The 25,472-nt window shown below is 32.3% G+C and overlaps 1 protein-coding gene across 1 annotated transcript; it reads right to left on the bottom strand.

The window, feature by feature from the left end:
• Positions 1 to 6,092: 6,092 nt before the first annotated feature.
• LOC145110589 (protein FAR1-RELATED SEQUENCE 5-like) lies at positions 6,093 to 8,393 on the bottom strand. Its single transcript, XM_079047084.1, has 5 exons — positions 8,282 to 8,393; positions 7,705 to 7,964; positions 7,095 to 7,487; positions 6,849 to 7,037; positions 6,093 to 6,713 (listed from the first exon to the last, which is right to left on the bottom strand). Exons 1-5 carry the CDS (start codon positions 8,391 to 8,393, stop codon positions 6,093 to 6,095), a joined length of 1,575 nt encoding a protein of 524 aa, XP_078903210.1.
• Positions 8,394 to 25,472: the final 17,079 nt, after the last annotated feature.

Here is a 25,472-nt window from a genome sequence, read left to right as displayed (position 1 = left end):
CACTTGGTGAACCTCAAACTCTTTTGTTGTTTAATGCATAAATTCACAATGTGAATCTTGGATGTATGTCTCACATTCACAGAGATTCCCAATGTGAATATCTTTAAAATTTATTATTTTTTTTTGCAAGTTGATCAACACTTTTGTTTGTATTCACTATGAACAAAATAGTTGTAAAAATTCTCAATATGTATGTGTACATCACTTGGTGAACCTCAAACTCTTTTGATGTTAAATGCATAAATTCACAATATGAATCTTGGATCTATGTCTCACATTCACACTGATTCACAATGTGAATCTCTTAATTTTTTTTTTTTTTTTTTTGCAATTTGATCAACACTTTTGTTTGTATTCACTATGAACAAAATAGTTTTAAAAATTCTCAATATGTGTATGTGTACATCACTTGGTGAACTTCAAACTCTTTTGCTGTTAAATGCATAAATTCACAATGTGAATCTTGGATGTATATCTCACATTCACACAGATTCACAATGTGAATCTCTTAAAAAAAATTTTTTTTTTTTGCAAGTTGATCAACACTTTTGTTTGTATTCACTATGAACAAAATAGTTGTAAAAATTCACCATGTGTATGTGTACATCACTTGGTTAACCTCAAACTGTTTTGCTGTTAAATGCATAAATTCACAATGTGAATTTCTAAAAAGTTTTTGCAATTTGATCATCACATGTTCAATTTTATATTGTTTAACATGTATTTCGCAATACTACTTATATTTTTGACATTGATATTAAAAATTTCACATTGTGTAGTTGAAGGTTCAAAAAAATATACCAAAAACACAGCAAGGAGAACCGTGGTGGAAATAGTTAATAAATTAAGAAAAAATGAAGATGAAAAGACTATTGATGAAAATGTTGAAAAAGAAAAAAGTTTAGAAGGTGATGAGATTCAAAAAAAGCAAACAAAAAAATTGATGAAGCAAGATGAATATGTTTTGAAGACACTTGAAAAGAAAACAACACAATGTTAGTATTTATAAAATTAAAATTTACTTTAATATATAAAACCAGTTATCTTTAATTTTTTTTTTCAAATGAACAGAAATCATACGGAGTCCAAGATTACAAAAAACAAAAAAGAAAAAGTCGATGAAGCAAGACAAATCTGTTTTCAAGACACCTGAAAAGAAAACAACTCAAGGTTAGTATTTATTAAATATAATTGAATTTGATATTATAAAATTAATTCTTATTAATTTTGTTAAAACATGAACAGAAATAAGACAGAGTCCAAGACTTAAAATGATTGAATACAAAAAATATGTGACTCCTATTAAAGTTGATGATAGCCTTGTAAAGAAAGAATCTGATGAAAAAGTAACAGGTTTATTTATTACTATTCACATGTTTAATTTATAAAGTTATAAACAAATTCACATGTTTATTTTATGTATTATATTATACTTTGCAAAACAAATTCACATGTGAATTTCTTGTATTGTTAGTTATTTTATAGTATATATGTTATATTATGAGAAGCTTATGAAAATTATTGACTAACAGGAAAAAGAAAAAGAAAAATAAAGACTTTTGAAGTAGTCAAAGAAAAAAAGGAAAAAGTGCCAATAAATCCAAATGACAGAGTATCTTTGAGAACAAGAATGAGCCCAAAGAAGTTTTATGATATTGTTAAATCTTTAAACAAAGAACAGAAAAAAAACTGTTAGAGAAATAGGATTGGGATCTTTGCTGAGAATTGCAACCAATGGAATTTCTGGGAAATTGGCACGTTTTGTTGTGAATTCATTCAATCCATCGGATATGAAAATCCATCTACCTAATACGAAGATAGACATAACACCAGAACTTGTTCATGATTTGCTTGGAATTCCTCTAGGTGGAAAAGATATATATAACACTAATCAATGTGAAGGAAAAGAATTAATGGATTGGAAGCAACAATACAATTTCAAGGCTATGAGACCATCAGCTGTTGAAGAGAGAATTAAAGAATCATCAGATTCAGGGATCATTTTCAGAACAAACTTTTTATTACTGTTTGTTAATACCATCTGTGAACAGAATAAGCCTGAAACTTGTAAGACAACAGTATTGCCACATTTGTTAGGCAAAACACATATGAGAGAAATTGACTGGTGTGGTTTTATAACCAATTGCTTGAAAATGTCAAAGATGACGTGGGATGAAACCGATAGAGGAAACTACTATTGTGGGCCACTTCTTGTATTATTGGTAAGGAAAATTCTTATAATTAACACTTTTATTTATATTATTATAAGAAAACTAATTAATCATAATTTTGTTTACATAAACAGTTAGCTTATTTGGAGTTTATGAGGAATGATAAGAATGAAAAAAGACAAATACATGCACTACATTTTTGGGATTATGAAATGATGGTGAAAAGGGAAAAAATTGAGTTAAAGAGTGGTGACTTTGGAACTTTGGAATGGAATGATGATGTTATAGAGAATGATGAAGAATCCGACACCGATGAAAATGAAGATATGAAACTCGATATAAGTTAATAATCTATATATTTAAAAAAAATAAAGTTATATTACAGATATATGTTATAAAATTGTAGTTAAGATGAAATTCATAAAGTGGTTCACATTGTGAATATAAAAGTGTATTTTATTACTTTCTCTATAATAAATTCACAAAGTGAATATGTAATTTATTAAAATGCATTAAAAATGTGATACCTCATCAATGCATTCATATTCTGGAACTGTAATTTATTATAGAAGAAAGTTAAAAAAATTCATTTTTATTGACATTTTTTATCTCATTTCGCAGGAATTGGTATTCAAAGCAAAAAAGAATTACAAAAAACTAGTGAATGATAAACTGAAGTTTGGAAAGTTAATTGAGTTTTCAACAACAAAATTCACAGAAAGCGATGAGTTGAAAGATATGAAGAAAGTCTTTGAACAAGAATTCATTTATAAAACTCAAAATGAAGATGAAGAAAAAAGCGATGAGAATTTGAATGAACATGAAATAAAGAATCAACCAATCATGGTAACACCAGGAAATTTGTACAATGATCCAATAGTGCATGAGATTGCTGATTCTATTCAATGTATTTTAAATTTTGATGATTATGATGATTTTGAAAATGTAAAAAGTTTTAGAGAACAAAAAAATAAAAAAACAATAATAGATGATAAAAAAAATTAAAAAAATACTAGAAAATCATCAATGCCTAGTTTTTCACTTGGACTTGGTCTTGGTCTAACACAAGAGTTTCAGGAAGGAGATGAAAGCAGTGAAGATGAACACATGAAGAAAGAAATAAAAAATGAAAAACTTAATGAAGGAGAAAGTTATGATTCAGAAGAAACAGAATGTGACAATAATATCTTGGGGATTGAAGATGATGAAGACAAAAAAAGAGAAGTAGGAAAAAGATTAAAAAAACCATCACTGAAGCTATCTTCTCCTTATAATAAAAAAGAGGTTTGTGCATCAAAATTTGTAGATCCAGATGAAGTAAAAGTATCAGATAGAATTTTTTCCAGAATTGGTAATAGCAGGTAATAATTCATGTTATCTTTTATTTAAATACAATAGTATATAAATACAAATACAAATTAATTTTCTATTAACTGCTTTTTTGTTTTATTTGATTACAAATTAAGTGAGAAGGTATTTCAAACTAAGAGAGGTTATGTGCTTGGAAGAGAAATGATTGAAACAATGCAGGCAGGATTATGGGTACATGCACATGCCATTGATGCTTGGACTGATATTTTGAACTATGAAGAAAAGCTTAAATCAAATTCTACAGTGAATCAGTATTTCTTTGATACATCAATGGTGGTAAGTTAATGTTGATAATATAATAAATAAAATTTTCAATAGTTCTGAATAAGTAACAAAATAGTTGTAAAAATTCACCATGTGTATGTGTACATCACTTGGTGAACTCAAACTATTTTGCTGTTAAATGCATAAATTTACAATGTGAATCTTGGATCCATGTCTCACATTCACACAGATTCACAATGTGAATCTCTTAAATTTTTTTTTTTGCAAGTTGATCAACACTTTTGTTTGTATTCACTATGAACAAAATAGTTGTAAAAATTCTCAATATGTGTATGTGTACATCACTTGGTGAACCTCAAACTCTGTTGCTGTTAAATGCATAAATTCACAATATGAATCTTGGATCTATGTCTCACAATCATACAGATTCACAATGTGAATCTCTTAAATTTATTTTATATTATTATTTTTTTTGCAAGTTGATCAACACTTTTGTTTGTATTCACTATGAACAAAATAGTTTCAAAAATTCTCAATGTGTATGTGTACATCACTTGGTGAACCTCAAACTCTTTTGTTGTTAAATGCATAAATTCACAATGTGAATCTTGGATGTATGTCTCACATTCACACAGATTCACAATGTGAATCTGTTAATTTTTTTTTTTTTGCAGAAAATAAAATTCACACAGTGAATCCCATTATAATTCACAGTGTGAATAATTTTAAATTTAAAATTTACCTTATTGTGAATTTAACAATTTACTCTTTAAAATTTGATGTATATTTAATTTTTTTTGCAGAGACAATTCATATTTGACAAATATATCCCTTTCAATGAAAGATTTGATAAATTTGAGTCAGATATCAAAGATGCAATGAAAAAGGACAAAGAACTTCTGACATTTGAAAAAGTTCACTTGGTAATAAAGTGTTCTTTTTGTTGAATATATTACATATTTTAAACAAAGTTTAACAATTTAAATTATTAAACAGGTGTTTTTCCCAGTTCATCAAAAAAATCACTTTTACATCATCTGTATAAACTTAGAGGAACCAGCGGTTGATGTCATTGACAATAGGAATTCAGTTGCAAAGATTCCTAGAGCTTATCGTGATGCACCTAATGAATTGGTAAGAATAATAAATTTACATTATAAATATAAGTATTAATATACTAATCATCTAAATAAAATAATAATTATAGAAAATGACAATTTCTTTTTTGTAGAAAATACTTTTTAGTAGGTACTTGATGAGGGTCAATCACAAATCAGCTTCAACTTTGGAGGGTGTTGAACTAGAAAGGGTGAACATGAATTGGCGCACGAGGGATAATCATGTTGACTGTGGAGTTTTTTGCATGTGTCATATGGAGACATATATGGGAGATAAAACAGTAAATTGGACATGTGAGTTGCCAAAAGAATCAAAACAACAACAAAGTGTGTTAAACGAGTTACGCATTAAGTATTTGACAAAGATACTATTGAGTGACACAAACACATACAGGTCAAAAATCATTGCACAAACAGCTAAGTTTGCAAAAAAGACTAATGAAGAAATAAAAGATTTGCTCGACAAGGGATGAGAAAAAAGGGGAGAAAGGATATAATACTTCAAGGATTGGAAAAAGAAGTGTAAAACTTAAAACTTAGTTTTCTATTCATAATTAGTATAAGTTTAGATGCACTTTAATTTCTTTAAGAACATATACATGCTTGTTATGTTACAATTTGATGTTAGTTTCTATATAAAATATAATGAACTTTACTAAATACTTAAAAGATGTTTATATTTTCATGTGAATGTCTACATGTATGTTATACAATTACATGTTTTATTAAAAATATGAAAATTTACATTGTTTATATGTTACCCTGTGAATATTTAATATGTCAGATTCACAATGTGAATTACAGTACATATTATAACATGTATATTTTATATGCGAGGTTAACAATGTGAATTATGGTACATATAGATCATTAGAACAATTAATTGTTGAGATTCACAATGTGAATTAAATTACATTAAGACAATCTTTAACATGAAAATTTTATATATGAGATTAACAATAATATACATAAATTAAATCATTAGCATGAAATTTTTATTAGAAAATATTCAAAAAACTAACAATAAAAAAATATCTTTAACCAAAAACACTAAATTTGAAAAAAATATATTCTATTATTAGAAATAAAGTCTAAAACAATGAATATCAAAATTAACAACAATATTTCAACATTTCTAACCATTGAATGATCACTACAAAAATCAAATCTTATTTTAGTAGTCTTAAAAAGAAAAAATTAGAAACAATCAGCCTTCTGTAACCTCAGATTCTAAATCAGACTTCTTTAACCTCAAAATGCAACTCCTAGCATTGTGATTTGGTTTATGACATAAACTGCACAACCTAGAACCCTTTTTAGATTTCTCAATTACTTTCTCTCTAGTGCTCTTGATTCCTTTACCACTGGCCCATCCCTTGTTTCTGATCCCATCTGGATTATGAATGTTGATAACATCAGGTACTGCAGCTCCAATAATTTTTTCAATGTGAACTGATCTATTCGAAGATTCCCTTGATGAGGTACATAAAGGAATACCACTATCAACCTCCTGAAGTTGCTTTATATATTTAGCCAACTCATCCTCATTATTTGCTATCTTGTTAATGGACAAACGAAGAATAGCATACGCATCTTGAATCAAACATTCATTTTTACTGCCTTTATGAGGATATGAGTACTTTTTTCTCAACAATCCATCAGCTATGATATCTTTTCCCCATCTCCTCAAAATGAAATTTGATGGAATTTCATCATACTCTTTCATATTTAATATGAAAAACATATGACGACATAACAATCCTTCCTGGACAAAAAGCATGCAGCTACAACTGATGCTAATGCTATCACCCCTTCTACTAAATACAACCTACAAAAATTATACAAATTAACATCGATTCACATTATTAATCAACAGGACATTAGAAAACATCCTACATTCACAGTGTGAATTTTTAAACTACATTTTATATTTAATAAAATGTATTAGGACAAATAGACATACCTTGTAACGTGTATTAGGACAATGAGAAGGAAGACTATTTCGATAAAAATCATCAGAATCTTCATCCTCATTCACATTTTTATCAATCAACTTTTTTTTCTTCTTATCTCTCAAAACATAAACTTCGCTTTCATCTTCAATAACTACAGATTCTTGAACACAATAAAACACAGATTTGTATAACTCTTTCTGAATGTCCAAGAAAATATTATGTGTATAAATTTTCGATGCATGCTTTTAAATAGCCAAAGGAGTCCTTAGCTTGGGGGTAGTAGTTGTGGACTGATAATCTAATAAAGATTGATGATGCCTTTGCTTCTCCATTGCACTATCAAACGACATCATGAACTTCACCAAATTTGATTTATGATGCAAAAAATGTGAGAAAGCATAATTTAGACTCTCTGATCTTGAAGTAGTTCGCATCAAACCAGAAAGTTCAAGATCTCTCATAAAAGCCGGAATCCATAAATCCCTTATTTTAAAAACAGACCTTAACCAGTCATTTTCTTTTAGATGAAACTTATCTAACATTGTTGAGCACGAACTTTCAAAATCTTGTGGAGAACATTGAAGATTCCATATAATATCAAAAAATGTCTTCTGGAAGTCCGGATGGTTATAAACATCAATAGGAATCTAAAAAAAAGAAACACATAAGAATCATTACATATGTTGAATATTTGATGTAATTCATAGTAACATAACATTTGTTTAACATTATGAATTCACAGTGTGATTTATGATTTAGATTTGTTCCTTTCATTATATGCAAATTTACATTGTGAATTCACAATGTGCTTTATGATCTATATGGTTATAAACATATATAGGAATCAAGAAACAAAGAATATACCTTTTCCTCAAGTTTTTGAGTGATGTGCCACATGCATAGTCTATGGTTCGATTCAGGAAAAACAAAATTAACAGCTTTCTTCATTGATGAATCCTGATCTGTTACAATCATCATGGGTGGCTTGACAAATGCTTTACGAAACACTTCAAGCAACCACACATATGCATCTGTTGTCTCACGAGCTAGTAAACCAGCAGCAAAAGTAACACAACGCTTGTGGTAGTTAACTCCAGTAAAAAAGAACAAATACCATAGAATACCTGAATTTTTTTTGATAAGTATTATTAAAAAGAACAAATACCATAAAAAGAACAAATAAGGATTAGGAATTACTTGTTTGTCTGATAAGTAGCATCAAAAGATACTACATCTCCAAATTCCTTATAGTTAGCTTTCGAAGTATCATCAGCCCAAAAAAGTCCAGTAAGATGATCATCAACATCTTTTTCGACCTCAAATGAAAAATTAGAGAAACACAATTTTCTGTTTGTCAATATATCTACAACCATTTGGGAATCTTTGACACCAATTTTAGAATTCAAATCTCTATGAAAATTTTTAAAGTCAACTGCAGTACCTCCACTAGAATCAAAGCCACCCTTCATACTACTCACCAAGTTATAAGCTTTTGAAGCACCAATGTTACAAGTACCAACCTTATGTATAAAGGATTCATCAAGAAAATCCATTGTCCTATTAATCCTTAATAAGTGCAACTAATCTTGAGCAACAAGTTCATGGTTGTGATCTTCAACAAACACATAAATGTAGAACATTAAAGAACATCGGAGATTCTTGAACTTTGAAACAGCAGGGCATCCGTTCTTGTTAGAAGAAGTTCTCCTTCCCTTAACATCTGAAAATTTCACATTAATATTTTCATTCTTGAATGACTCCGTGAAACCAGATCTACTACATGTCGAATATCTAATACGAATTGTGCCATCATTGTATCTTTTTTGACTTGACATATTCACATCAAAACCAGATTCTTTACCATAAGTCTTGTAAAAGTCAAGACCAATGTCCAACGAATCAAACAACAATCCTTTGAAAGGCTTCTTATGTATCAACTTATCATAAGGAACAAGCTTAAAAGTTTCAGTATTGTAGAGCTCAAAATCAAAACTATAACAAGAATTACTGTTATTTGAATGATCAATATTCATACTTGAAGATGATTGATCATGAACTGCAAAACCAAACAAAACATCTATTTTATTACATAATATATAAAATGTGAAATTTATATTAAGAAAAAAAACGTACGTGATTGTTCATTAATAGTTGAATGCAAATCTGAACAAGAATTCACAGAACTCATAATGAATCGTCGATGACCTGGTGTTTATATGCAGATTAGAAATTTAGAATTGATAATTATACAAAAAAGGAAACAAATAAACAAGATAATCACAAAAATTTTAAATATATGCACAAGATAAGATAAGATTCTCAAAATCACTAAAAGTTTGGAAAAAACTTAAATATCAGAAGATGCACAAGATATAATTGATTATCTAAATGTCGAATATGCATTACAGACGAATGATTACAAAAACGATCGAATGAAAAACAGTATACTCAACATATGACATAAAATTAGCAAATTAACAATAAAACATAACAATTTGAAAATTAAACGGTAAAATCAAGAGAATTTTACAATCAGACGATTACAATAACAATGCATCGGAAGAAAAAACGGTAAAATCAAAGTCCATAATTGACCTAATAATCATAAACGAAAGATAATACCTGATTATTAGCTGAAATCTGAAGAAAGTATTAGTAAATTGGATGAAAAAGGTTGAGATTTCGAACAACAAGCGAGATTTTGGATCGATCAGTGTAGTGTTAGAAGATGAAGGACAGTAACAGAAGACGCTGAAATCAGAAGACGCTAACGGAGACAACACGATGTTAAATGAGACGCTGAACTTACCAAAATGCCCCTCCGTGTTTTTTTGGTTAATTATGGATTAATGGCCAAGATTAAAACAAAATAGATGGTTAAGATGGGTTCCTTGGTTCTTTGATTCATATTGGTTCTCTATTGAACTTTTCCATATATATATATATATATATATATATATATATATATATATATATATATATATATATATATATATATATATATATATATATATATATATATATATGGTTGAGATCGGTTGAGAACTCAAAGTTTCCCGAGAACTCGAGAACTAAAAGTGGAGCGTTGGATCAAAAGGATTTCGTTAAGGACATGATCGTCATCTTACCAATCTCATTTAATGTTTAATTTTTTTGTTTTATTTAATATATTAATATAAATGTCTAAAAATTAACAAAATAACTCAAAATTTCGGATTTATTTTAAAAAAAAAAATAATTTTCGATTTTTTTTTAAAATTGAGATTTTATAATTTTTTTCAAAAAACATAAATTTTAAAAAAAAATGAAAAAAATATTTTTTAAAAAACTGCATCTTTTTTTCAAAAAAAAACTGCATTTTTTTTCAAAAAAAAAAACTGCATTTTAAAAAAAAAAGACAAAATTGCAAAAATGGTCCCTATGGTTGGCAAATTTATGCGCTTTTGGTCCAAAACGAAACCTTGGTGCATCAGTGGTCCAATTTCCGAAACCTTGTGTGTTTTTGGTCCCTATGGTTGGTATTTTTGTGTGGTTTTGGTCCATACCCCACATAAATGACAAATATACCCTTAAGATAGTTTTTTAATATTCTTTTAATATTTTCTTATTCATTTAAATAAATAACCCAAAAGAATACACACCCCCACCCACCTATGTCAGCACTCTTACGTCTCTCTCTCTCTCTCTCTCTCTCTCTCTCTCTCTCTCTCTTTCTCTTCTGGACGACATCATTCTAGTTGGGTCTTCATCGGAGTATCGTTTTCCTGATGGAGGACTTTGTCAGAGTAACCTTCAAACGGATATGTGAAGTACACACACACACACACACACGTTGGGGACAAAGACAGTAGGGGCGCTGGAGGAAGAAAGTGTGCTAAAGGAAGAAGGGGATGAATTTGATCAAGGGGAAGCAGTTTATTAAGTAATGGACTCTGATCTAAGATCTGAAACTTCTTTCTTAGAGTAAATTGCAAATGGGAGAACGCCACCGAAACCCTAGAAGTATCTGACATCGAATTCGTAGGAGACAATCACCCGATCTGCTTCAAATTTGAGTTCTTGGTCTTAGCACATGATTTTATCCTGTTGCCTCCGTCCTCCATATGCTCCAACAAATTCAACATTTGATTCCCTTTGTTAATCTGAGCTTTATTTGATCTTAATTGTTGTTTTTTTTTCTAATCACAAATATTATTGCAGGTTTGAATTGAAGCCGAAGCAGGGGTTAAAGACGGTGGTATTAAGGATGGATTTGGAGGCTATGGAGGTGATGAAGGTGGTTTTAATGGTGGTGAGCTCCAAAGGTGATTGTAGGTGGTGCGAAAAGGTAGTTTTGGTGGCTTTAATGAGGGTGATGGGTTTTAATTCCGATGAGACAGTGGGAGAGAGAACGATGGGGATGGGGAGTCTGGCAACCAGGACTCTGGAAAAGGTGGTAGTGGTTGCGATCTACGTGAACTCCGACGAGAATGGCGGCTGCTGATGGTGGTTCCAAACACAGGTGATGGAGTGTGGAGATGATAAGAGTGGGGAATATGTTATTTGTTTTTATTTTGAGTTCAAAAAAATACAAATTAAATTAGTTTATGTATTTCAACAATTAAAGAAAATGAATAATATAAATTATAAGGGCATAACCGTCTTTTTAAGTGTATAGGGACCAAAAACAATAGAAAGATCAAATTTTGGACTAGTGGTGCACCAAGGTTTCATTTTGGACCAAAAGCGCATAAATTTGTCAACCACAGGGACCATTTTTGCAATTTTGTCTAAAAAAACTACATTTTTTTCTCTGCATTTTTTTTTTCAATTTTTTTTAAAAAAAACTGCATTTTTTTTTCAAAAAACTGCATTTTTTTTTTCAGAAAAACTGCCTTTTTTTTCCAAAAAAAAAAAAACTGCTATTTTTATAAAAAAGTGCAATTTTTTTCAAAACTGCATTTTTTAACAAAAAAATCAACGTTTTAGCTGCATATATGCATATTTTTCAAATGCATATATGCATATTTCTTATACTATAATATTCGTAAGTAAATTATAAAAAATCTCATTTTATTAATCAATCTATAAACATAATACAAGTATTTTATTTGATACAAAATAAAATATAAAAAAATACAAAGATTCATGATGTTATCATTTCTTCATATCAAGATTTCCATATTTTCTTCAATTTATCACTTTTCACCTCTTCAATATTTTATAAAAATTCTTCAAAATCTACAGGAAAATAAAAAAAAATTTGATTAATGCAAGAACACGCACATGTATATATCATGTAAGATTCACATGTAATTATATAATGTGATATTCACATGTGATTGTATCTTTTAAGATTTAAATGTGAAATTCACAAAAAAAAAATTTAAAAATAATTAACGAAGAACACTTACACAAAATGCATGTGTGCATATAGACGTAATTCATATGTGATTCACTTGTGATTTACATGTGAATCACTTGTAATTCACTTGTGATTTACATGTGAATCACATGTAATTGATATGTGATTCACTTGTGATTTACATGTGAATTACATGTGATTAATATGTGAATTACATGTGATTTACATGTGAATCACATATAATACATATGTGATTTACATGTGAATCACATGTAATTCATATGTGATTTGCATGTGAATCACATGTAATTCATATGTGAATTACATGTGAATCAAATCTAATTCATATATGAATTACATGTGATTCATATGTGAATAACATGTGATTTACATGTGAATAAAATGTGATTTATATGTGAATAACATGTGAATCACATCTAATTCATATATGATATACATGTGATTCATATGTGAATAACATGTGATTTACATGTGAATAAAATGTGATTTACATGTGAATCACATGTAATTCATATGTAAATTACAATTCATATGTGAATTACATGTGAATCACATGTAATTCATATGTGAATCACATGTAATTCATATGTGAATTACATGTGAATCACTTGCAATTCATATGTGATTTACATGTGAATCACATGTAATTCATATGTGAATTACATGTGAATCGCATGTAATTAATATGTGAATTACATGTGATTTACATGTGAATCATATGTGATTTACATGTCAATCACATGTAATTCACATATGAATTACATGTGAATCAAATGTGATTCATATGTGAATTACATGTGATTTACATGTGAATCACATGTAATTCATATGTGATTTACATGTGAATCACATGTAATTACAACGTTGAACTTTTTATAAATTTAGCTAAGTAAAAAAGAAGCAACCATAGTTGTCCAGATTAAAGTGTTGAACTCATTATACAATGTTCTCTTCCAATCTCTCTCGTATGGCTTAAAATGAAGACAATCTTGTTATGGTGTGGCCAAGATGAAGACAAATTTGTAAAATTTTAGGGACTTAATGAGAATTGGGTAAGACTCATTTGCCTCAAGTTTCATGTTAAGTTATTAAAAGTTGTATTTTATAAAATTACCCAAAATTACGAAAAACCAAAATATATTGTTAAGTTATGATGTACCTCAATGTAGATGAAGTGTTCAGCTTTTTCAATAAGAGAACCGTAAGCTTTGTGAATTCTCTCTTCAACTTGACTTGTCCCAGCTGACCATTGACTCACACTCCTTAAAACCTACAATTGAGAAATGTAAAAATAAAAAAAAAAGTGGAGTTCAATCATTGTACTTGAGTATAAGGTACTTGAGTATAAGGAGCTGTTTTTTTTATCAGCAAAATTAATAACAAACATAACAAAACTGCATTCATACAAATATTAATTATTTAGTGAGCAAGCAAAGAATCTGACCTTCAAGTTTCTAACTTGATATGGACAACCAGCTGGTATAAAAACAGCATCACCAAGCTTTTGTTTAAAGCTCCATGGTTCGATTCCTAATCAGGATCAATAAATCTGTATAGACATTACAAACAATCACCAAAACACAAACTCAAGACATACCCAATTCCTCTTTCAGTTTCCTTTTATGTTCTATGTCCAGGTAAAATATCCGATCATGTATAGGGTGAACAATCCGCAGAAAAAAAAAAGTTTAAAAGTAGAAGAATTATTGGAATCGATAATCAAGGTTATACTTAATGCATATTAAGTAATTTTGGGAATTTGAAAAATAATTATATTCCTTTTCACGTAATTGACAACTATACTCGAATCAAAACATATAATGTGGAGAAATCAGCACACAATTTCATCAGAACATCATGATTTTAAGAAATCAACAAACGATTTCATATCAACGACTTCATATCAACGATTTCATTACCGATTTTCGAGAAATCACCAATTTTATCAGATTTGGAGCATTGATTTCAGCAAAAATATAGAGAAATCAGGAAAAACTGAAGAACGCACTAGATACCTGAAGATGAGTCGGAGTTCTGCTGTGCGATGGTGGTGTCGGAGGCGTGGGAGGGATGGGACGGCCGAAGATGTAGGAGGCGACGGATGGAGCTGCGAATTTGGAAAGGAACGATGTGGAGGAGCGTCAACGGTTAGGCGAGAGAGAAGACGGACACGTTTAGGTTAATGAGAGCGACTTGTGATCATCTTCTTGCTTCCGGATTAAGGATTGTTGATTGGTAGCCGTTGTTGATCGTTGACGGAGGTAGAGGTGGTCGATTGAGGGAGGGCGGAGATGATTGATGGAAGGGGTAGGCGTTGGAGGTGGAGGGCGTAGGGAGGTGCTCGATGGAGTTAGGGAGGAGGTCGATGTAGTCGGTGAAGAATCGGGAGAAGGAAACGAGCGATAGAAAGATTAATTAGGATCTGATATGTTTATTTGGGGAGCTAATTACCAGATCCTTTTCGGTTCAAAAAAAAAAGAATTACCAGATCCCTTAAATGCCCTTATCTTATTTTATTAAGATACTCTTCCTTGTTTTTTTTCTATTTATTTACAAAACTGCCATCAAGATCTTAGCCCTTAACTTTTTTAATCTAACGGTCCATTTTAGTTCTCAGGTTCTCGGGAAAATATGAGTTCTCAAATGATCATTGCTCTCTCTCTCTCTCTATATATATATATATATATATATATATATATATAATGAGAACCTAAAAATGTTAAGAACTCTAAGAACTATTTTTTAAAAATGTTTTCGTTAAGGGAATTTTAGACAAATCAAACATTAATATTATATTAAACAAACTTTTCTATTCTTATACATCTAGGTGCCACTTGGCGTTGGACCACCGCATGACCACCCTCGGAGTAACATCAAATTTAGTGGCATTTTTCTAGTCGTATTCACAACTTAATAGAACAAAACATTATGGCTCTTATTTATTTGATAATACTTTTTAACACATACAATTTCATTGTTGCAGCTGAATATGTAAAATTTAATAAAAAAAATAGAATTATGCTTTGACAAATTTAATTTTCTCTATTCAAAATACCATATTCACAATTTAATAAACATATTAATTTACTAATTCACAGTCTATTATTTTCATGCATACATTTATTTATATTTTAAAACAAAATTTATATAAAATATACAACTTAATACGGTCCATTCTCAATTTAATACATAAATTTCACAAATTAATACAATCCATTATACATTAATATACATATTCAGAGAAGTCAAACCCAAACTTTACCACCACCAACTACCACATGCCACCACCAACCATGGATGCCACCGTCGCAACCATCATTCCATTTAAATCAGATCTGTATATAAAATCATAGATTCACAACTTAATATTATATTCACAGTTTAATAAACCATATAATTCACTGATTCTGAGTTTTAATGCAAAATAAATATAAAAACTAATACATTCTTACATATTTATAAAACTTAAAAAATAAATATATTCACAAGAAAATCAATATAAACATACTTACATAAATCGTTCATGTTTTAACACAAAATTCATTAAAAAATCACAAATTAAAATAGTCAATTCACAGTTTAGTACACAAAATCCACAACTTAATAAAATAATTTCACTGTTTAATACACAAAAATTATACATTCACAACAATATTCTTAACTTAAAACTTATATTTATACCTTAAGGTCTATAGGCTAGTGTTTCTTTTAAAGTTTATTTACATAAATATTCACAATTTAAATTTTACATACTTTATTCAAAATTAGATAAAATCATATTTGTGTGTAATGTCTTTCGTCTTATATTTTAGAAGCAAAAAAAATCATAAAAATTTAACAAATTAATACAGCTAATGCACTACTTAATACATTAAATTCACAACTTAATAAAGTTACTTCATAATTTAATACACAAAATTTACAGTTTAATGCACAAAAAATATACATCAAATGTAACGTTCCATTTTCACAACAAATTTTTTTCATTTTTATTAAGGTAAACTTCCTAATTTATAAATTCATTATTAAGAAAACCATTTATTCCAAACTACGTTTATTAAAAATCAGAGTATCATAGAAAATGTGGAATCTACAATGTTGTTGATGAGTGTGTACAGTCCCGCCTTCGTTTTCGCATAGTCACCGATGATACCTGAAACAATAAACAACTGGGTAAACATAAAGCTTAGTGAGTTTCCCCCAAAATACCACCACAGAAACGGATAACATATACAATCAAACATGTCGGGTCCAACCAACCATCGGGTTGGAACACCCCAGGCCCAGTCAACCTCCGGGTCCAGTCATCCTCGGGATGGAATACCCCAGGTTGGAATGCCGATATACAATGGGTCTAATTAGCCATCGGTCTGGAATACCCAGGGTTTGTTGGCCTACCACCTCAACCCTACCGCTCTTCCCGAGCCTCTGTGCCTACGGCTTACAACCGGCTCGCATTGGGTATCTTGGCCTACAACACAAAGCAGGACCGTCTCAACCCAAACCAAACACAACATGTCGACATATAAACAATCAGGATCAAGTAGGCACGTAATATAGGCAAACAACAGTCATTCAACTCACTACCACCTACTAGTATTGTCACAGCATACAGTCCTGCTACCAGCTAACCTCCATAGAATGTGTAACCATAAGTAACCAGAGGTGAGATAGCCACCCGAACATGTGATCCTACTCTAAGGCCACAACCAAACAAGGAACAGGCAAGAGAGCCTAGTCCAAGAGTTCTCAGGCTATCCAACATGACCACAGACGGTCCCTAAGGGCACTCCATAGGTGATAACCAACAAACACATATAACATACAGTTCTACAGATTATTACATCAAAGCAACATACTCAATACCAAGAGACAAATCTAACAGATCACTACATCACAACAACATACTCGATACCATAACATAGATCTAATAGATCACTACAACATAATAGCATACTTGATACTAGAACACAGATCTAATAGATCACTACAACATAACAACATACTTGATAGCAGAACACAGGTCTAATAGATCACTACAACATAACAACATACTACATATCGACAATCCAAGGAATGCATGGCCGTATATACTCAGAGGTGAGATAGTCACTCGGACAGGTGATCCTACTCTAGAACCACAACCAAACAAGGAACACATAAGAGAGCCTAGATCAAGAGTCCCCAGTCTATCCTACATGACTATATACAGTCCCTATGACATACCTCTACTAGCAGATAACCAAAACTAGTGGGCCGACAGTGGTGCCTTTGACCCAGGGGTACAACAAGGCGAAACTCACCTAGATATGCGTGTAGGTAACCACTGTAGCAACGAAGAACTCTACCAGCTTCAACTCACTTCCAATCACCTACATGAAGATAGTTGATTCAATCCCCGATCACAAGTCATAGTCACTTGCAACAGTAACCACCTCACATGAAATGACGGTTAGGGTTTCACATAAAATGATGATTAGGGTTAAGTAAGAACACTTAAACCATTAAGGAATTAATCACCTAAGGGTAGGACTAATTAATGTTTGACTTAGTCATTCTCAGGTATAATAATAATAATCCAAGCAATAGCCCAATTATGCATCCGACCATTGTCCAAAATAGAGCTTCCTGATTCTTGGGTTTTCCACATAAATTCATAGCTAGGGTTAGTGTTCCACACTAAACCCCTTAATGACTTAATTCATTAAGTCCAAAGCTGCATTAAGTTAACTGTTGGGCATTATTAAGTGTTATTTAAAGTTCGGTCATCGGTTTTAACACGGGTCCTGACAAAACTCCAAAACTAGGGTTTTCTTGACATTAAGGTTTTCTAAACCCTAATTAGGGTTTCTAGCCCCAAACACGTGCCACTCTACAGCGGAACAACAACGACGGTGCTTGGATCAGTTTGGTGGCTCACGACGACGATACGGAGGTGGCGGTGGCAGCTGGAAGTTGGAGTGATAAGGGTGGTTGCTAGAGAGAAATGCTAGGGTTAGGGTTTCGATTGAGTGAGAGGAAAGAGGGGGTGATGGGCTTAATCCCCGTCTCCATTTTCAACTTAAGACCATTTTACACTTCACTCCCTTCCTCTCCATATTTTTTTCAAATTAAATACATAATTTACCAAACAGCCCCTGCTCTACAAAATATTTTACATTTCAGGTCCAGTTGTTACAAAATAGATTCCGAATTCCCGAAATTATAACATTTAACTCCTTATGGCTAACACTGATAAAATGTTACGGATTTAGGGCTAAAGTAAAATGAAATATAAAATACATCTCGTGGTTTTAGGGTTTATTTATTTATTTAATTTTAATTTCATTTATTTTAAACGAGATGTTACAATTCTCCCCCACTTAAATTAGATTTCGTCCTTGAAATCAGTTGTCGCTTCTACTTCATGATGCACTCCCCCACAACAACTACGATATATGAAAATCCACATAATTAATCGGTCTCCGAGTTTCTCGGCCAAACGCCGACACGCTAATTCCGCACCAAAAGGGCATCACCGCAATGAAAACTAACTGATCCCATATTGAACTGAACCACACTCTTACTCAGCTTCGACATCCCAGCTAAGCTATCCAGTATCAACACTCGGGTCCACCCCCGATCAGACGATAACAGACAAGTAAACCTTCACACGAGCTCCCAACACCCTAGGGTCTAAGCACAAGCACCTTACAGATGCCATCATAACCAAGACTAATATGATCATTCTGAGGCTATTTAATCCTGACCATATAAAAATAATCAACATACACACAACAATCATACAATCAAAAACATATATCAGGTAAGAAACTCCTTAAATCAGAAGGCATCACAGAATCATGCATTTCTATACTGCAGTTTCTAAAACAACCTTATCCACTAGCATGCTTTTCTAACAATTCATATATCAGCAAAAATCAAGACTCAACAAATATAACAAGTATGGGTATTTTGGGAACCACTCTCCTATTCAGGCTCTGGCTGACTGTACACACCACATCTTCCTGAAAAATCAAAGTTAAGTCAATGCCCACATTCCTGATCCCAAGCCAACAATCAAACAAGAACATGACAAGAGACCGAGTCCTTAGCCTAACCCGTTTATTATTATTATTATTATTATTATTATTATTATTATTATTATTCTCTTTTTTATTTTTTATTTTAAAAAACCTTTTACAAAAATTCTTGGATCCTACTTTGAGATTGGATTCACACAAGTGTTCCTCCAATTCACTCAAACTAGGGCTCCGATACAAACTTGTAACGTCCCATTTTAACAACCAATTTTTTTTTATTTTTTTATTAAGGTAAAACGTCCCAATTTATAAATCCATTATTAAGAAAACCGTTTATTCCAAATTACATTTATTAAAAATCAGAGTATCATAGAAAACATGGAATCCTCAATGTTGCTGATGAGTGTGTACAGTCCCGCCTTAATACAAAGTATCACTTAGAGTTTTCACGTGTTCGGAAATTCTTAACCCTAATCAGGGTAAGTGATGAATCTACTCGATAAAACATTATTCCATACCCCTCGAGAGCGTATAACATTCATAACAAGGCTTAACAGAGTGTAAGAACCTTGCGTTGCGAAGCCAAACACTCAAAAAGGTCACAAAAGAAGTCTCTCCCAATCTCTTTCACTCTAACTCTCCCAAATCTCTATCTTTATGAGAAATCTCTCCAAGAATGTGAAATCTCTCCCAAAACTCTCTCTGTATGAGAAATCTCTCCAAGAATGTGAAATCTCTCCAAAATCTCTCCAAGTATGTGAAATCTCTCCCAAATCTCTCTCTGTATGAGAAATCTCTCCAAGAATGTGAAATCTCTCCCAAAACTCTCTCCGTATGAGAAATCTCTCCAAGAACGTGAAATCTCTCCCAAATCTCTCCAAGTATGTGAAATCTCTCCCAAATCTCTCTATGTATGAGAAATCTCTCCAAGAATGTGAAATCTCTCCCAAAACTCTCTCTGTATGAGAAATCTCTCCAAGAACGTGAAATCTCTCCCAAATCTCTCCAAGTATGTGAAATCTCTCCCAAATCTCTCTCTGTATGAGAAATCTCTCCAAGAATGTGAAATCTCTCCCAAAACTCTCTCTGTATGAGAAATCTCTCCAAGAATGTGAAATCTCTCCCAAATCTCTCTCAAAACCTCTTTCGAGTTTTGTAATCATTTGGGGCATCCCGACACTTGACTTGGTGAAAAACCATTCGAAACGGGAAGATACATTGGAAAATAGCCTTTTAGGGCCGAAGTCCCTCTATAAGGACCAAACCCTCCTTGAGCCGAAGCCCAAGAACCAAGACCGGAGTCTCCTTGAGTAGCCGCAGCCATCGAGCCGCAGCCATCAAGCCGCAGCCATCGGACCGCAGCCATCGAACCTGGAGCACCGCATCCGAACTTCGCCTATGGTCCCTCCTGACGAGCCGCCTGCGGTACCTGCTCGGACCGCAGTCCCCTCCCCCTCGGACCCAATTCAGCGACCAAGCCACTCCGGTTCTAATGCTGCTAAGACCGAAGTCCCTCGCCCTGACTTCGGATTTTCCGTTTTTCACCCGGTTTTCGACCACTACTCCGTTTTAAGCCCGTTTTTCACTATTTTTGCGTGGGATTTTCACGCAAACTTATATTTTGATATATAAGACCCCATATATTCATAAATTAAGCATATTTTTAAGGAAATCCTTATTTAAGAATAAAAATCTATTAAGTAAGATCTTGTGGTGGAGTGTTGACTTTACCTTAGTGTATGACACAAGCAACCACCCCCATGCCCACTCCATGACCAACCATTGTCCTTCCACCATACCTGGTCATTCAAGAGTACTTTCCCCACCATTTGACCAACCACACTCTTGGTCAAAGGCTGAAAACTCTTATCTCTCCTCACCTTTCTCTCATTTCTCTCATTTTTCCTCCAAAAGACAAACACCTTTCTCTCTCACTTCTCTCTCTCTCTCAAATTCGAGATTCAAGGGCTGATCCTCAACTTTCCTTTCAGTTTTGGTAAGTGATATTATCCTCCTTATGATTATTTCACTTCCTTCTACTCAAATCATAGATATCTTACACAAATATCGTCATATTTGTTGCTAGATCTTCAAATCTTCAAGCATCTCCCAAGTGTTCTTGAGTTGAACACTTCTTTTCTCCATCATCCATCTACTGAAATCACTCAAGGTGAGTTCATACCCCTATCTTTTCATGTTTTTCTTAAGTTTTAAGGGGGGGAATACAAGTAAAACACCAAGAACACAACTAAAGTTCATCTAACAGCCTTCATTAGAAAAGTTCAACTCCATTCACGGACTGTTTTGGTCGACTTAAACATGTTAGTTTTCAAAACTGTATTAGGTGCAAATAGTTCAGGTTCATACCTTTAAAATGACTACTTGCACATCACCATACGATTTTTCTACAATTTATGGTGATTTTTACAAAACTGCCTATAATTTCAAAAACGAATTCGGACCAGTATGTGAATATGAACATTTTAACACAAGTTAAAGACTTCCAAAAGTCATAATAAAAATTATGAACAAACTAGACACATTTTATGAACTCTCAGAATTTACGGATTTAGTTTTCGACTTCGTATGATATTTCTATGATTTTTCTAAAACAGTGCAGAACGGTTAAAAATTAGTTAACAGCTTATAACTTTCATAACACTTTGTAATATGTTGAGCAAAGTGAATAACCATAAGTTCTAAATATTGAATGTATTATCTTGTTAGTTTATCATCTTAAACTGAAATTTAGTCATTCATGATAAGGTTTACTCATTCATTTCGAACACATATAATAAACTTCAATAAGCATAGTTTATGGATTATACTACATGAAAAAGGTTTTACTCTCAAAACAAATGGGTTTTTCATATCCTACGTGATAAACTATAATATTAATAGTTTAAGGATTTCATATCACTAATTTATTCAGAAAAAGTGATTTTTCTTCCTCCACGGAAGAGGTTTTAACATCAAACTATGTGTAAACTAGTTAACTTAGGTTGTGAGGCAATTCTCTCCCCGTACGTTCGAGTACGGGATCCCAATCCTGTAAGTTATAACCAGAGTCTCTTGTAGGGAGAGCGTGATAATTGTGTATAGATCTATATTGGGTTTGACACCCCACACCTTGCTGCTAGCTACAGTGGGACCTGCAGGTCTACGGGTGACAAGAGTCATAGTATCTTAACGTCTGAAAAACGTTGTGCAGGTTATTTCTCGTCATAGTATGGTTATAGCGACTCACATAGGTAGTTAACAATCTTTCAAGTTTACATGGAAAATTCTACTTTGAAAAGGGGTTTACTTCTAAATCAACAAGTTTATGTCGATTTAAACTTGCATGAATTACTTTAAGTATGGGAAAATACTTGTTCAGTCTCGGTCCTGGGATTTAGGACTACATAACTTTTATAAGGAAAATATAGGATTTTCTTTGGAACATATTTCTATTAAGACTACATAAAGCTAGAATTGTTAGACTTCAGCTATCATTGCTAAGTGTATGTGATAGAGTTATATAAGAATCTAGTCACAATCGACTTAGAATTGGTGGGCCCGCCTCATCTCCTGTTCCTTGTTTGGTTGTGGACCTAGGGCAGACCCATTACATTCAATGGTTTATTTAACTTGAATTTTATATAACTTATATACTCTTGGCGATTATAGGAGGAATCTACGGGACGTTCTAGGGTTCATTATCGCATAACATAAGAGCATTCATTTCACACTTAACTAAGAAAATATTGGATTTTCTGGAAATCATACTCTATCGCTTTTACAAGGAAAACGGTTTCTTCCGCAAACAAAACTCTTATGAACTCACCAACTTAATTGTTGACACTTTTTCAAAACTACTTGTATTCTCAGGAAATCAGTGAAACAGGAAAACATCAGCACTTTGAGGATGGGACGTTAACTCGTCAAACAATTCATTTTGTCATCATAATGTAATTGATTTTGAAACATGTAAACATATACTATGATGTAACCTTTTCAATTATATTTATGATGGTTGTATTTACTTTGAGCACTATTATACTTGTTGTTGTGATACTATACATGAAGTCCTCCACCCCCGGACGTTTCCGCCATCCCTGGTTTGGGGGTGTGACGCACTTACACACACTTATGCTCCTTTCTCTCTCTCTTGGCCGTAAACTCTCACTGTTTCCTCAATCACTCCTCACCCCTAACACACACACACACACACACACATATATATATATATATATATATATATATATATATATATATATATATATATATATATATATATATATATATATATATACTTGGGGAACATGGGCCGTAAATGGGTTTATGGCCGTAAACACCCATTGGGCCGTAAACACTTTTCGGTCCTAGACGGAAAATTACAATTTGCCTAGAAAAGCAAAGTATAAACCATAATTTAGACCCAACAATCTCCCCCTTGGCTTATAGCTTTCTTTTCTAACTGACCCAACAAACTCCCCCTAAAAAGTTAGCTGGCTTTTCTTGTTAATCTTCATTGGGAGCTTGGCTTCGGCATTAATCTTCAAATTCTTCACAACTTCAAGATGAACTTGATGAATCTTCAATGAATGACTTCATCTTGAGCAGTTGGGCTTTTCTTCAAAATTTGACTTTGAACGCACATTGGGTAAGGAGGTTTCTTGTACTGGTTCTTGAAAGATAGTGCATTTAGCTTGAGAATCTTCAGAGAGAATATCAGAGAGATCTAATCTTCTGGATCACTTCGGCCGGTTCATGAATAGAAGCAAATTGATTGAGGAGGCTTCAATGCAATTTGTCACATAATTTTCAAGTACAACTTCACCTTGCTTCTGGGGTTGAAGGATTGTATGTTGAAAGAATAATCTTCATTTTTTGCTCCTTCGAATGAGAATTTTTCGATGATCACGGACGAAGCATTGGCTCAGAAATTTTCGACACAGAATCCATGAGTTTCATCTACATCTGAATTCACTTTTCAAGAAAAAACAAAACTGAAAGAAAACTTAGCACACAATATATTTTTTTTTATATTTTCTGAAAATTAAAACAGAAACAAAAATATTTTTGGATTTTTTGATTTTCTTGAACAAGAAATAAAATAGAAATAACACTATTTTTGGATTTTTAATTTTCTGATTTTTGTTTATTTTTTTTAATTTTCTGATTTTTGTTAGATTTTTACAATTTTTTTTAATTCTCCCCATAAATTTGTGCATAGAGGAAAACTATAAACAAATTTAACAAAAACAAAAATACTTGGGATCAAAGTTGTCAAACAATTCAATATCGTTTATCAGCACACGCCTGCATGTCTAGATCTGGTCAATCACCGGTATTGTGGTCCACTTAAACACAAAGGGTATGGACAGATCTGACAGATTATAAATGACAAGTCATTGTGATATATATTCCTAAATGGACCATTTGGCTGACGACGACCAAGGATATTGTTGTCCACTTATATTCAGCAGCGGGATCTACAGACAACCTATTAAATGGTTCAATTTTAGATGCACTAGAACGTGTTCCCCACTTCCCGACATACCCCGACAATCAAGAACTTCCAAAGAACTCCTTTCTTTAGGTGAGTATTCAATCATTAAGAAAGAAGTCAGATATAGAAGTGCATATGTTGTATCCCAGTTCGGATGTCTTCCAATCACGCAGAGGGAACAACATATGACTAACAGAGATAGAGGGTTATAGAGATAGTAGGGTGCATATGCTGTGTCCCAGGTCGGATCTTCCGATCACGCAGAGGGGACAACATATGGCTAACAGATAGAAAGAATCGCATAGATAAGGGTATGCATAAAGATAGAGTTGCATATGTTGTATTCCAGGTCGGATATGTTCCAATCACGCAAAGGAAGCAACATATGACTGACAGATAGAAAGCAAGAAAATAATTTCCTACAGACCTACTTTATCAGAACCCCCCCAGTCATCCTATCAGTACCGGAATTAAGGACATGAGTCCATACATCAAGGAAATGTTGAGCCACAGTTCTAGATAATTAACTTTTAGTGTATCTCGCGGGTTCTCATGTTTATCTCACTGCTCAATCTATCCAAGCGTCATATGGTCAGTCCACATAGAACTATCTAAGTCCATACTGTCAAGTCCTTTCATTGTCAATCTAAGTCTAGTCCTTTTGAATCATTTGTGCCTACCAACTCATTGAACACATAGTCTAGACAATTCGGCTTTCATGCATTACACAAATTTCAGATTGCCCTTTAGC

Source organism: Lactuca virosa, chromosome 1 (assembly GCF_052849685.1).
Source record: "Lactuca virosa cultivar CGN04683 chromosome 1, Lactuca_virosa_CGN04683_v6, whole genome shotgun sequence".
Classification (NCBI taxonomy): Eukaryota; Viridiplantae; Streptophyta; class Magnoliopsida; order Asterales; family Asteraceae; genus Lactuca; species Lactuca virosa.
Note: the sequence above shows the minus strand (reverse complement) of the source record. Positions and strands in the feature narration are given on the sequence as shown.